The sequence below is a fragment of the Heloderma suspectum genome, chromosome 8, assembly GCF_057233095.1.
Source record: "Heloderma suspectum isolate Gila_16-S chromosome 8, 16-S_ref, whole genome shotgun sequence".
In the NCBI taxonomy this organism is placed as follows: Eukaryota; Metazoa; Chordata; class Lepidosauria; order Squamata; family Helodermatidae; genus Heloderma; species Heloderma suspectum.
The window spans coordinates 36,978,000-36,993,850 of NC_139465.1; the positions used below are offsets into that span (position 1 = coordinate 36,978,000).

At 41.9% G+C, this 15,851-nt stretch overlaps 1 protein-coding gene across 1 annotated transcript; it reads right to left on the reverse strand.

The window, feature by feature from the left end:
* Positions 1-1,417: 1,417 nt before the first annotated feature.
* C8H16orf46 (chromosome 8 C16orf46 homolog) lies at positions 1,418-14,945 on the reverse strand. Its single transcript, XM_084811947.1, has 4 exons — positions 14,686-14,945; positions 9,893-10,138; positions 7,082-8,167; positions 1,418-2,270 (listed from the first exon to the last, which is right to left on the reverse strand). Exons 2-4 carry the CDS (start codon positions 10,100-10,102, stop codon positions 1,560-1,562), a joined length of 2,007 nt encoding a protein of 668 aa, XP_084668073.1. The 5' UTR covers positions 10,103-10,138; positions 14,686-14,945; the 3' UTR covers positions 1,418-1,559.
* Positions 14,946-15,851: the final 906 nt, after the last annotated feature.

A 15,851-nucleotide genomic window follows, 5' to 3' on the forward strand; every position in this document is an offset into this window, starting at 1 on the left:
TATAAACCCCTTTTAATAAGCCCCAAGTGCTGGGAAATATCTTCTCCAACAAAGAAGAATCATAATGGAATAACAGAATTATGTTGTCATAAACAGCTAGAGTTCTCTGGTGGCTCCAGTTTCGGTGGGGTTGTAAATCCATTCTGGGTTTCAGTCAGAACCAGCCAGAACCCTAAATGAGCTATCCGAGGTGCTGAACCTGATCCCCAAAATAGGTGCAGCACTTTGGATAGCTCCTTCAGATTTCTGGCTGAAACCTAGAATGGATGCACAGCCCAACCAAAATCAGAGTCAGCAGCCTCCACTGATGGTTCTAATGCCAGGGCTCCCTGTTACAGGTAAATAAATGTTAAGGGCATGTACCACCACTTTGCAGCAGCAATATAACATTGCAAACGTTATCCTAGTGTTGCAAGAAGAGCAGAATGTTTTTGGGTAGGTTACTGGGCTACAGCCCTGTGCTGTGTTAACATCAGGTAGGACTTGAGTCTGATACTATTAGTGTGCTGTAAAATCAGACTTTGCAACATAAAAATACAGCAAATTCACTGTTTCCCACCCCGTTTACTTGCATAATCCTATGAAAACTTTATATCAAGGTGTCTTTTCCCTCCCAACAGATTCAATTATATTCTTGTGACAAAATTAATTATGTATTTAATATTTACTCAGTGATGCAATTAAACATTGCTGATTCTTCCACAGCTGCATAAGCACTGATGTTTAAATGGCTGTGTTCTATGATTTGGTCCTGGTTTTCCTAACAGTTTTATGCGCAAGACAAGATTTGTTCTTGAAGATGTTTGGCACAATTGTAATTGACTTATTGTACTATCAAAAGAAACCAAAGCATCCCTACTTTACAAAACATGTTCCCATTGTTGAAAGACTAGCTGGATAAGATTTTGTTAGATTATAAGCAGTGGTGTCTTTCTGGGTGGATTCATGATTCGTTGATCTGCTACAGAATCATTCGAAGTTATTCCAGTTTCCATTATAGCCTTTGGATCTTGCAAAATGCTTCCATGCATGCCTGGGGGAACAATATTTCCTTCTGGTGGGAGCTCCTCATACCTTGTGCAGTGTTACTCTGGAAGGCCTCTGGAGGAGAGCTTTTCAGGGGGCTGCCACTGAAAGAGAGGAACTAGAAAGCCCCTGTACTGAAGTGGGAAACCATCCATGATGGTTTGGATCTTGGCTATATATGGCACAGAGTGGCCATACTTTATTTTTGTTTATATTCTAAATTATAGTAATACACTAGAATGAAAGTAGCCTCAAAAACCAAGAGTATCATTAATTTTCACCACCACCCCTTCTTAATATTTGGCCTCACTGATTAAAATTAGTAACCAACTAAAGTTTGAGCTTATTAATCCTATTGATTAAAGATCAAATCCCTGATATTATTGCTGTTTTCCAGGCAGTTTTCCCTGTTTTATCAGAACAGTGCAGGTATTCATATCACTTTGCAATTATAGTTTGTAATATCCTATACAGGAAAAAAGGGTCAAATAGTTTTGCAGACAAGAACAAAATACCTGAGCATCATGGACAAATCAAAGGGCGGTACATGATTTTTGTATTTGTTTTTTCATCATATTATTCATACCAACTTTTTTTTCATTCTTCTGCTTTACTTTTTTAGTTGCATGGCTATGGGAGACTGTGGAGACAGCGTCAATTGAAGTGCTGCCCCCTTTCTCAATTCTCTTGACGGCAGTTGCTTCATTATTTGAAGGGGGCTCCAGATGCAAGTTGATTATACCACCTTCATCTGGTCTAAAGACCAATAATGCATTTAAGGTTACACAGTTCAAGCTCTTGGGAGGATTTCCATGGATTACTTTTGGTAGGCCAATCTCATTATATCTCAGGACTTCAGGTTCTGTGTGTTGTTGTGAGTACTTAATTTCGTATTCCTTTATTGGCAAGGTTCTTTTTTCACCTAGGAATGTCTGAATAGAGTCTAATTTCCCTCTGGTTCTTTCTCCCTCAACATTGGCTGTCATCATCGGGTCATAGTTGTACGGTTTGATGCAGGAGACTCCAATCTTTGTGTTGCTTGAAACTGTTTTTCCTTGAGTAAATTTGCAGTCCATTTTTCGTTGTTCTCTTGCCAATTGTGTTACCCAGGCCATGTTTTTCTTAAGAGCAGGCGCCATATTCTGGTGAGGTATGCTTGAGACTGTTTTAGTTATTCTTGGTTTCTTCGGCTCTTTTTGGATCTTACAGCATGTGAAAGGAGTAGCTCTCCCCCAGCCCTGTTCCTGGTGGGGGAAAAGAGGGTGCTTTTAAATTAATATAGGAGATCTTGCAGCTATACTAAACATGTGGATCTTCCACTTTACATTTGGCCAAACCTTCCTTCCAAAACTAGTGCTGAATTTTGGCCAACCATCATAATCTTTTCAGGTAATTTTTCCATGGCATAAGGCTTTCATTTAAAAACCAAGAATTCCCTACTACACTTAGTTGTTATATTGGCTCTAACCTGATGATGGCAGAGGACTGAGAAATTAATAAAATTCTATAAATAGTATCCAAATAACTGTTTGGACTAACTCAAAGGTCTTGTGTTAGCCCAGTCTATATATTTTTCTTTGAACAGCTGACTCCCATGGCTTACTATACATTCATTCATTCATTATTTCTATACTGCCCCATAGCCGAAGCTCTCTGGACAGTTCACAAAAAAAAATTAAATTACTTCAAACACTTTTAAAGCTCTCTCAGTTTAAAAATAAAATTTCTAGTTGGCACAGGAGCTGCTGTTCAGGAAAAATAAAGTCTTGGGTTTACAGAACTAGTTTCCATTATTGTTCTATATATCAAGAATTTAAAATCCTTATCAGGATTCAAACAAACATTCACATAGCCTAAAGATATTATATTTTCATTTCAGCACTAAATGCTAGTGATTAAGGAATAATGCGGCGGAATTTATCTCTTGTTTGTTGTGGTTTGCATTCTGCATGCTCTGTTAGCCTTTTCTTTTTTTCACATTTGATAAAATACTTGAGATTAAAAAACAACAATAGAGGTGTGTATCTCCAGTAGGAAAGCATGTGTATGTACATATTTGTATATATGCTGAAGAGGAAAGCCTTTACGAATGCTCTATCACTGACAAAGTACATCGAAGAACTAAACAAAAACCTGTTAAATGTATATTCTTATTTTAAAAGCTAGTTAGTAATATAGCCACACCAATGATAGCATCTATTTTCTTTGGAGGGCAGGGAGTAATAACAAAAGACATGCCTAAGTGAGGCACTTCTTAAGTCCTACTGATTTCAGTGAGAGAATTAAACATGCTTAACAGCACAATCCTATACATACCTACTCAAAGACATCATCTCCATTGAATTCAGTGGGGCTTACCTCCAGGTAAGTGTATATAACATGGGTGGGGAAACTTTTTGGGACTGGATTGGGCCCCTGGACCCACCTCCAGGCTGCATGATATCAGGGGTGGGCCCCTGCCCTCTGACATCAGCCCCCCAGCTGAAGCGGTCTGAAGGAATGCTCCTCTAGCTGGCGCATCAGTTGAAGAGTAGACTTTACTCCACCTGGCCTTTTCCCAGCTCAAGAAACCCTGTGGAGTGAAGCCCAGCAGGGTGCTGTATTTGCTCCTCTTTCACATTCCCCACAGCTCAGTCACTTCCTTCTGAGGAGGCGGAGCTTTGGGGAGGATGAGGTCTCACCTGAGGCCTACAGGTTAGATGGGTTGGCCTTGTAGGAAATCAGTGGTACATGCAGGCTGGTCCAGTGGAAATCAGTGGTACATGCAGGCTGGTCCTGTATGTATTTACCCAGAAGTAAGTCCCACTATGTTCAGTGGGACATAAGTCTGGGTAAACATGCATGGGATTGCAGCCTTTGACTACATCATATCAAAAGATCTTTACTTTGTTCACTTTAATGGCAGATCCCTTTTGGAGGTTTTTTACAAGAGCATCAGGAAGTACTTTTAAGTACTATTAAGCATGGTTCTTCATTACAATAAAGGGGGAATTCACTCGATTTAATTGGTGGTTGCCTCCCAAAATGCTTTAAAAAGTTACAGAAATAGTTGGGCATGGTTTCTTAAAGATTTTGCGTGTTACAGAATTTATGACTAGTGACTGCTTTAAGCCCTTAATTTTGTCTAGCTAATATAAATTTTAACTTTCCCTGAACTGCACCTGCTGTTTTATATTCATTCACACATCACTGGAGTCAGTGACTTCACATCTGGAAAACTGACATCATATTTATCCTATCAAAGGGTTAAACACTAATTGCATTCATTTTTATTCTTTTTTTAAAAAATCACTTATTTTATGCCTAAATATGAGCAAGGCATATCATTACATTCTATAAACCCAGTACTTCACAAAAACAAGTCTATGTAGATCAATATGGGCAACCGTTTTATCACCTATCTCCATTTGATGCATGGTAAAACTTTTTACCATTTAGCATGATTGTGCAGATAACTGACTCACTAAGTGATTACCCAGGTAAGTAATTGCTTAGTAAACGGTTGTCTTTATCCAGCCATTATGTCTTCCTAAGGTTGGTTAAAGCCTTTGTTTGTTTGAAACTTGGTCACACTGTGACTATATGTGTAGCTATGTTATCAAGTATGTATGTCATGGTCCCATAATTCCCAGTAATAAATATATTGATGCGTATGTATGCAATGAGGGTGAGAGGAAGCACTTCAATGCTGTCCATTAAGGAGGAAAGACTGCTTTGCAGCCAAATCCAAGGAAAGACAACTATAGAATTAAAGTAGTCATCTTAGTTCAAGGAATTGTGGTTCCTCTAAGAATTACAATAAAGGGAGAATTCACTCAATTTAATTGGTGACACACCCCCCCCAATGCTTTATATCACAAACTTACAGAAATAGTTAGGCATGGTTTCTTAAAGGTTTTGCATGTTACAGCATTTCTGACTAGTGACTGCTTTAAGCCCTTTTGTGGTACTTGGCTATGAGAAAATGACTGTTAGAGAACATTCTTTCATCCTGTTGCTATTTAGCATTTCTGCTTTAAATGGATTCATGCTAGTTTCAAGAATCCTGTGTGGCCATTCCTGTATGGCTATCTACTTCAAGGCTACTGCCCAAGAGCATAGAAAGTTGCTGCCAATCAAGAGTAGACCAGGGGTAGGCAACCTTTTTGGATCTGTATGCACACTTGGCAATTCAAGAAACTGTTCCGGGCACCACCACAAAATGGCTGCCTCGGGAGGCATGGCTAGTCATACCTTCAGTATCAGTAGTGGCACCATCCCCCACAAATAAAGCAATTTATATTTGCTTTCACTCCTGCAGCTTCATTTGGAGATATGAATATTTCACTATGAAGTACATTAGGGCCAATTATATTAGGGCCTGGCTCTCCCGGGTCAAACATAGTATAGGATCTCGGTATTCATGTAGATGGGCCAGCAGCAACTTCCACAATATTTTCCCAGCAGCTGTGGAAATTGCTGTCACCCACAGATTACCAAGGTCATCCATTACAAGATAGGGCAGGGCTGCTTGTGTGAGCAAGAAATACATTTTGTTAACTACCCTGTAGTGTTTGTGCGCGTGCGTGCATGTGCACGCACACACAAGGTCTGTGCAAATCAATAGCTGATGAGAACCCTCTCTTTGCCAGCTTATAAAGAAGCCATTCAGCTCTCCGATCTTTGGGGCATAGGGCCCCAAAATTCATGGTTCTAAGATGATGGTCAATTTATCTACAAACTCATTTGTTTGAGACTAAAAACATTTGTCCAGATTATTATGAGAATAAAACTATTTGAACTAGTTTCTGTAGAGTTGATCAAATATAAGTGGATTCCATGGATCATGGTTTTAGAGTGATACTGGGACTTGCAATTGGCTATCCAGAAATGTCATTACCTTCCTGCTACTCCAAATGCATCAGATAAGGTGTAGGATAATTATGGCAGGTCTTGACAGTAAAATCTCTTGGATTGAAATATTGAGGAACATGCTGTCACTGTGCATACAGAAAAGTATTTTATTGAAACTATCTAAACTATAAAGTAGTGTGAGTTACCTAATTTGGCATGGAAGGAAAAGTCCTAGCTAATATAAACATATCACAAAGTATAGACAGTCTACACAAAAATATAACCAAATATTAATTCCATTTACTTATGGTCTTATCTACAAGTTGTTCAAACATTAAAAACAGAAGGAAAATGTTAAAATAGAAAACTTTTAAGAGCATCTAAAAATGGGTAATGTCTCCACACAAAAACTGGAGGGCATTGGAGAACAATTATTTACGATACTTTTCTAAGTCCTGTTCAATGAAGCACTTGGACCTGGCCTGTACAACCTGTGACCCATCCAGCTGAATACAGCCCACCAGTTACATAGTGTGGCTTGCCAAATGTTTGACAACTTTCATTTGCCATTTCAGCAAAAACAGGAGCTGTGGGCTGTGTTTGGTTTGCTGACTCCCCAGTTATGCAGGCTTAAGTTAGGCAAGGCCTGAGTCTTTGCCCATCAAAGAGAATTAGGGCATGTCTATGCATGCTTCCCATGCTCATATTTCGGTGCAGTAAGCACAAATATCCCTGGAAATGACAAACTGCACAGGCCATGCTGATCCTATAATGGTCCTTCCCATACATGTGGACCAATGAAAACTATACGGAAGCAGCTCACGCTTCTGCACTGTGAGAATTAGAAGCACTGAAACACCATGTCCTAAACAAGAGCTGGGTGTGCTTTTAAAGACATAAAGATTTTATTAATCTGGAAGCTTCATCAGGACATTGCACTTTAAGGCTCAGCATTTACAGATTCAACAAATATCTTTAAGGATCTACTGAAACCATTATTATATTGTTAGAGGCAAAAAAGGGGAATTTAAATTTTGTATGGAAATTAGTAGTCAGCTAAAACAACCCCTTAATAAATGCTCAGTCTGCTTTATCATAAACCTTAAATATTTTCTCTCATACAGAATGCCTCGAACAAATCCATAAACAGCTCAACATGAAATTACAATTCAAGAACTCAGGTCAGCCTAGAAGGCAAGGCAGTTATTGCAACACAGCTGACCGTTAAGGAAGGGAATAGTCCAGAAAGCAGTGGGATCTCCTGGGTTTTTGACTCATTTCCTTGTTTGGTTCCAGTATGACTCCTGCTTCTGGCACAAGGGTCTTGAATCGCATTGGCTTTGCTGACTTGCGTGCCTTTTGTATGAAGAAAATGCATGCTGTTGAGATTATTGTGTCTTCTCAGTGCAATTGAATTAGACATGGTTGCTATTTTTCTATCTGGTAAAAGAGCACAATGCCAGTAGCACCGATCCAAATTTCTTGGGATGAATGAAGTCTTGGAAAGTCTTGGGACAAAAGAGGCTATCTCATGCATTTTTATTTGCTCCTTCATTGTATCATGCACTGCGTCTATTCCTTTTTCACACTTTTCCTCTTTAGTTTGAAAAACCTGAGTGCAGGACACTGTCTCTGAAACAGGATGGAATGTTTTTTCACTTGCCTGGGAAATAACTGTCTTACTTTTCTTTGAAGGATCCAGGCTGTTTTTGAGAGCTGTATCCTTCAGAGGTGGCAGTACCAGTGACGACTTAACAGCAGCAGTTTCAGAGCCAACCTGATTACATTCAGAAGGTTCATGGCTCTTTGTGTCTTTGCATTTCAGGGTTTCTAGACTTTTGGGCTTTCCTGGTGGCAGTATACTATACTCCTTTATTGGCACTGTTTTCTTTTCTGCTTGGAATAGTGAACTGTCTTTCATTAGAAAACATTTCCTTTCACTTAGAGAAGCTTGAGCTTCCCTTAATGTCAGTTTTTTCTTTTCTCCTTGGGATGTCTGAATAGAGTATACTTTGCCATAATAGCTTTCTTTTTTAGTGTCATCTGTTGCAGAAGAAGAGTTTGTGGTTGTATTAGAATAAAGCTGTTGTTTTTCTGGAATACTATCTGTGGCAGCATTTGTACTTAATTTGAAATCAGATTTGAATTGATCTATAGTCTTGGGGTCTTGCTCCAAACCTTTGTCAACAACTTGCATCAGATCTAAGCAATACAGGCATCCACTGACAGACTCACTTGTCCTTGTTTTTCTGGCTCTCTTTTGTAACTGAAGACAAGCAAATGGGGCTGTTTTGCTCCAGCCTTGGACCTGAGAGCAAAAAGATATCAATACAAGTTAGCAAAGGGGGGGGGGGGAGTTGTGAAGAAATCAAGTACAATTAGCTGTGGTATTTTGAGTGGTAAGTGAACTGCATTTACCAATAATCCAAACCACCTATTTCATAGAATCATAGAATAGTAGAGTTGAAAGGGGTCTATAAGACCATTGAGTCCATTGACCCCACAAAAAATTCCCATGTTACATAAGGCAAGCCAATTTCCCCAAATCATTTCAAATAATACTCTTCTAAAACTAATTTATTCCCCCTAATTAATAGGATGATCACCCACAAATCCATTCAGCCCAAATTCATTACCCAAATCTGTTCCTGTATAATTAACTCTCAATCCACTCATTTCACCTCTGCAAGCCTACTCACTCCCCCCACCATCTCTCTCCCACCTACTGATCATCAGCCAGCCATGCACACGTGCATACTCTTACTCACTCTAGATCATTGACCGCCCACACACATACTCACTCTCATACACATGCATCACACATGCTACCCATTGACCCAAAAACAAACACATTCATACATACAGCTGAGCATGCTGAAAAGCACAGCACTAGCCCAGGCTCCAGCTGCTCCACAATCTTAACGGTCTAGCTGCCTTATTCCAAACCAACTGAAGGTTCCAAATAGTTTTAAAAGGCAGCCCCACATACATTGCAGGAATAAGGCATTGATGACCATGGCAAGGCTATATCTGTCTAGGAAGGGCCACAGGTTGCTTACGAGCTTAAGATGGTGAAAGCAGCTTTCAGCCACAGATGCAATTTAGACTGCCAGAGTAAGGGGCAGATCTAATAGCACCCCCAAGCTGAGGTTGGGGTGAGGGGAGGAGTTTGGGGTGCAACCCTGTTCAGAACACATTGAACACCATCATGGATCACTGTGGTTAGTTTAAAAACAAAAGTGGACGCTTTCAATTTCCTACTCTGGTGCCCAAAAGAGGGGGGGGGGGAAGTATCAGAGTCCAAGACTCATGCAGGCACATCTACACCATGGGTTTCTGAACGAGATTTTTAAACAGATTAACCCACTTACTCCATGCTAGAAATTTTATCAAGCCCACTGAATTCCTACCTTTAAAGCACTTTTTATATTCAAAAGATCCTCACCCTGATTCAGCAGAGAGCTACATATGCAAATACATAACTTGCTGGAATAGGAAATGGATATAAACTGGATGACCATCAGAATGTGCATTCAAACATAGATGCAGTTTATATGCATTCCATTGGTTCCATGCAATGCACATTTGTATGAACAGCCCCATCCACATTCTGCTGCAACTAAGACCTAATGCAGACAACCAATGTATGAAATGATAACATTTTCTACCAGTTTTAGCTGGAAACATGTTTGTTCAATAGAAAGTTTCTATTTACATCCAGAACAGGAAACTGTGGTTTAGTCTCTGCTTGGTAACCAGGATATGAAACCAAGATCAGATCCTGGTTTCAGATCCTGGCTCATAGTTTGAGATTAAACCACAGTTCCCAAATCAAATGGAGCGAACACATGAGGTAAGGATAAAAAGGTGAGTGCATGGGCACAATAAACCATTATGCTGAGATAATTACATCTGAACAGAGCTAAAGAGTACAACTGCCTATTTATGAACTACATTTTGGTATAGCAGGTACTCTTTTGAAAGAATTATTGGTAACAAAATATGATTTTTATAACAAAAAATCCTCACTCACAGCTTCCTCCCATCCTGTTCCGCTTACACAGTCCGAGAACCTTTCCTTTTGCTCGTTTACTCTGTTACTGATGCTCAGAAGAGTGTGAATCTGATTCCTCTCCCGCCTCTCATTTGGGTAGGTGCAGCGTGACTCTGTTTCCACACTTCTTGTATTTGTAGCAGCTCTTTCAGAATTGATTTCACTTTGGCTCTGTCCAGAGGAAGTCATGACAGTTGCTGACTCCGCAGGTTGCACGCCTTCTGCCTGCAGGAAGATGGTTTGGAAAGTAATGCTGTTAGGCAGTGGCTTTTATATCGGTGTAAATGAAACAATGTAGGAATGGTTATATCTTTTATTGATCAGGTTTTACTGGTGTAGTAGTGTGTGAACAGTTTGAGTTACGTCAAGTAACTTTCTCCTGAAAGTTGTATTCTGCCCTATGAATAAGTCCTGTGTGCCAAAATAAGCTGGTTCAAATAATAGTTCTACCTTACTAACAGTAGCCCGTTACCCTGGCCTCTTTTTCATCTAGGAGCACATACATACTCAACAACCTTTACTAGGTATCCTGTAACACCAATGAACCACCTCACAATTGTTGTATTCACAATCATCAAGGTGAAAAAAGGATTTTCCTCATCCTTTTCAGTGCATAAGTATGGGTGAAGTGCAGAGTCTAACACATGTTGGTGTTTTGCGAGTTCACAATCAGGACATGGTAACTATTTCAGATGACTCAAAAAGCAAAATAGAAGGGGGTTGTTTTTTCCATGTGGCAAGAGCCCAGCTGACTCAAAAACATCATAGCAGCTCTAGACCCTATTATTCCTAGGTTGCTGCCATCTGAACTCCTTTCTTGTCACCCCTTAGACAGAATCAAAACATACATCCACTCTAAAGCCTGCATTTGAAAGTGTGGTGAAATGCCTGCAGTGCAAGGCATTTCTTTTCAGGACAGAGCTGTGTTCACACTTTGTTCACACTGAAGTTCACACTTCAACACTTTGGAACAGGTCTCTTCACCTTTTCTTTTCTTTTTCAGACCTCCATCCTGCCTGCTTTCCCCCCAAAGTTCAACACGAGTTTTTTTGTGTTTTCAGAAGAGTAGTACTACCTCCACATCACACAGCACCCTGCCTCACTTAGCCTTTCTCCCACTCCCAATTTCCTTTTTGCTCAGAAAGCAAGTTGTCAAGTATCTTCCTAGTCTGGAAGTAATACCCTTAGAACCATTTACCTTACCTCCTCATCTCCTATGCACAGCAACCCTTCCTTCCATTTTAAAAATCCTGAAGCGGTTCATAACATACTACAAAAGCATACATCATTAAAAGCATAACAGCACCTTCCCTTAATGTTACTTAAGGGAAGGCCCTCAGCACATGGTCAGAGGCACACTCATCTTTAAGTTCCACTTATTAATGGGAAGGCCCTTAGCATACAGTCAGAGGCTTGTTCATTAAATTTGTTATTTGTAGGACGGCACTCAGCACAGGATCAGAGGCACCCTTGTCTTTAAGCTCCAGCTACTAGTGGGAAGTCTTGTAGGAAGGCACTCCTACAAGGATCAGAGGTGCCCTTGTCATTGGTGGAGAGTTCTGACAAAATGTGGTCCACTGGAGAAGGAAATGGCAACCCACTCCAGTATTCTTTCCAAGAAAACCCCATGGAACGTATCACAAGGCTAAAAGAGATGACGCTGGAAGATGAGCCCCTCAGGTCGGAAGGTGTCCAATATACTACTGAGGAAGAGCAGAGGGAATTTCCAAGTAGCGCCAGAAAGAGTGAAGCGGCTGGGCCAAACCCGAAAGGACACTCAGCTGTGGATGTGTCTGGTGGTGAAAAGAAAGTCCGATGCTGTAAAGAACAATATTGTTTAGGAACCTGGAATGTAAGATCAGTGAATCGAGGTAAGCCGGATGTGGTCAAACATGAGATGGCAAGATTGAACATTGACATCTTGGGAATCAGCGAACTCAAATGGACAAGCATGCGCAAATTTAATTCAGGTGACGATTATATCTACTACTGTGGGCAAGAATCCCTTAAAAGAAATGGAGTAGCACTCATAGTCAACAAAAGGGGGGGAAAGGCAGCACTGGGGTACAATCTCAAAAACGATAGAATGATCTCAGTACGAATCCAAGGCAAACCATTCAACATCGCAGTAATTCAAGTCTATGCCCCAACCACTGAGGCCGAAGAAGCTGAGGTTGATCGGTTCTATGAAGACCTACAACACCTTCTAGAACTAACACCAAAAAAAGATGTCCTCTTCATCACAGGGAATTGGAGTGCTAAAGTAGGAAGTCAAGAAATCACCGGGATAACAGGCAAGCATGGCCTTGGTGTACAAAATGAAGCAGGACCAGGGCTAATAGAGTTTTGTCAAGACAACACACTGATCATAGCAAACACCCTTTTCCAACTGCACAAGAGGCGACTCTACACATGGACATCACCAGATGGTCAATACTGAAATCAGATTGATTATGTCCTTTGCAGCCAAAGACGGAGAAGCTCTATACAGTAAGTAAAAAAAAAGACCTGGAGCTGACTGTGGCTCAGATCATGAGCTTCTTATTGCAAACTTTCGGCTTAAATTGAAGAACATAGGGAAAACCACTAAACCATTCAGGTATGACCTAAATCATATCCCTTATGAATATACAGTGGATGTGAGGAATATATTTAAGGGATTAGACCTGATAGACAGAGTGCCTGAGGAACTATGGACGGAAGTCCGTAACGTTGTTCAGGAGGCAGCAACGAAATCCATCCCAAAGAAAAAGAACTGCAAGAAAGCCAAGTGGCTGTCTGATGAGGCTTTACAAGTAGCTGAGGAAAGAAGGGAAGCGAAAAGCAAGGGAGAAAGGGGAAGATATATCCAACTGAATGCAGAGTTCCAGAGAACAGCAAGGAGAGACAAGAAGGCCTTCTTAAATGAACAATGCAAAGAAATCGAGGAAAACAACAGAATGGGAAAGACTAGAGATCTTTTCAAGAAAATCGGAGATCTCAAGGGAACGTTTTGTGCAAAGACGGGCATGATAAAGGACAAAGAAGGCAGGGACCTAACAGAAGCAGAGGAGATTAAGAAGAGGTGGAAAGAATACACAGAAGAACTATACAGGAAAGATCTTAATGTCCCTGATAGCCATGATAGTGCGGTCACTGAACTTGAGCCGGACATCTTAGAGAGTGAAGTCAAGTGGGCCTTAAGAAGCATTATTAACAACAAAGCTAGCGGAGATGACAGTCTTCCAGCTGAGCTATTTAAAATCCTAAAAGATGATGCTGTTGAAGTGCTGCACTCAATATGCCAACAAATTTGGAACACTCAGCAGTGGCCACAACACTGGAAAAGGTCAGTTTACATTCCAATTCCAAAGAAGGGCAATGCCAAAGAGTGTTCAAACTACCGTACAATTGCACTCATTTCACATGCCAGCAAGGTTATGCTCAAAATCCTACAAGCTAGGCTTCAGCAGTATGCGAACCGAGAACTACCAGAAGTACAAGCTGGGTTTCGAAGAGGCAGAGGAACTAGAGATCAAATCACCAACATTCGCTGCATCATGGAGAAAGCAAGCGAATTCCAGAAAAACGTCTATTTCTGCTTCATTGACTATGCTAAAGCTTTTGATTGTGTGGATCACAACAAACTGTGGCAAATTCTTAAAGAGATGGGAGTACCAGACCACCTTACCTGTCTCCTGAGAAACCTGTACGAGGGTCAAGAAGCAACAGTAAGAACCGGACATGGAACAACCGATTGGTTCAAAATTGGGAAAGGAGTACGACAAGGCTGCATATTGTCGCCGTGCTTATTTAATTTATATGCAGAGTACATCATGAGAAATGCCGGGTTGGATGAATCACAGGTTGGAATTAAGATTGCCGGGAGACTTATCAACAACCTCAGATACGCAGACGATACCACCCAAATGGCAGAAAGCGGATCTAAAGAGCCTCTTGTTGAGGGTGAAAGTGGAGAGTGCAAAAGCTGGTTTGAACCTCAACATTAAAAAAACGAAGATCATGGCATCTGGCCCCATCACTTCCTGGCATAAAGAAGGGGAAGAAATGGAAGCAGTGACAGATTTTATTTTCTTGGGCTCCAAGATCACACAGTGACTGTAGCCATGACATTAGAAGACGCTTGCTCCTTGGGAGGAAAGCTACGGCAAACCTAGACAGCGTAGTAAGAAGCAGAGACATCACCTTGCCGACAAAGGTCCGTCTAATCAAAGCTATGGTTTTCCCAGTAGCAACGTATGGCTGTGAGAGCTGGACCATAAGGAAGGCTGAGCGCCGAAGAATCGATGCTTTCGAACTGTGGTGCTGGAGAAGACTCTTACGAGTCCCCTGGACTGCAAGGAGGTCAAATCAGTCCATCCTAAAGGACATCAACCCTGACTGCTCATTGGAAGGACAGATGCTGAAGCTGAAGCTCAAATGTTTTGGCCACCAAATGCGAAGAGAAAACTCTCTGGAAAAGTCCCTGATGCTGGGAAAGACTGAAGGCAAAAGGAGAAGGGGACGGCAGAGGATGAGATGGCTAGATAGCATCACGGATGCAATGAATATGAACTTGAGCACGCTCCGGGAGAGAGCGCAGGACAGGAAGGCCTGGCGTGCTATGGTCCATGGGCTCACGAAGAGTCGGACACGACTGAACGACTGAACAACAACACAGAGCAAAGCACTCAGTCCATGGCCAGAGGCACTCTCGCGTTTGTCTTCAAAAAAGCCCCACCTTCCGGAGCTCGCATTCAGCCCTGCCTCCCCTCCCCTCCCCTCGGACTCACCCCATAATACCGCCTTCCCTCCTAAAGGCTCCTCGGGCTCCTCCCTCCTCCTCCCCCCCAAGTCCTGCGACCCGCCTCCTCGGCCGCCTCCACCCGTCAGCCCCTCGTGCAGGAGGAGAGGGAAGGAGGCGAGCGCGGCGACGAGGACGGACGAGGGTGCTGTGCGGCGCTGCTCGGGGAGGTGGAGCCGCCGATGCGTTCACAGTCCCCCTCCCCGCTCCCCGCCGCCTCTGTCCCCGTCACCATCGTCCCCGGCCCCCTGCGGCCGCCCAGCCGTTGCTACGGGCTACGGGAGCGGTCGTTGTGCGGGAGACGAGGAGCAGGCGGGGGGGGGAGCGGAGGCAAGTGCGCGCGCCACGAGCGGGGCGGGGGGGGCGAAGGGAGGACAAAGAGGCGGGAAAGACGCCGTGGCGGGGGGGGGGTGCGCTGAGGGGAATTGGTAGTCGGGGGGGGGAGCAAGGGGCGGAGCGCAGTGGTGAGGCAAAGAGGGAAGCGTGAGGGGGCGTCGAGCAGCCTTCCCCAACCTGGTGCCCGCCAGGGGTGTGGGATTGCAACCCCCGGCAGGCCTGGCTGGAGCATGCTGGGAGTTGTAGTCCACCTCTGGCGGGCACCAGGTCGGGGAAAGCTGACGTAGGGCATGGCAAGCAAGAGCCAAGAGGGGCTATATATATGTTTGTGTGTGTGTGTGTGTATATATATATATATGTATGTATTTATATAGATATCTATATCTAGATATCTATATCTAGATATCTATATATATTTATATATATCTATATATAGATATATAGATCTAGAGATCTAGATCTATAGATATCTATATCTATAGATATCTATATCTAGATATCTATATCTAGATATCTATAGATATCTATATCTGTCTATGTCTATATCTGTCTATCTATATATAGATATCTATATCTAGATATCTATAGATATCTATATCTGTCTATATCTATATCTGTCTATATATCTATATATCTATATCTGTCTGTATATCTGTCTATATCTATATATCTATCTACATCTATATCTAGATATCTACATCTATATCTAGATATCTACATCTAGATATCTACACCTATATCTAGATATCTACATCTACATATAGATAGGTGTAGATGTAGATATATATATCTTATATATATAAGAGGGGACTTCCCCGA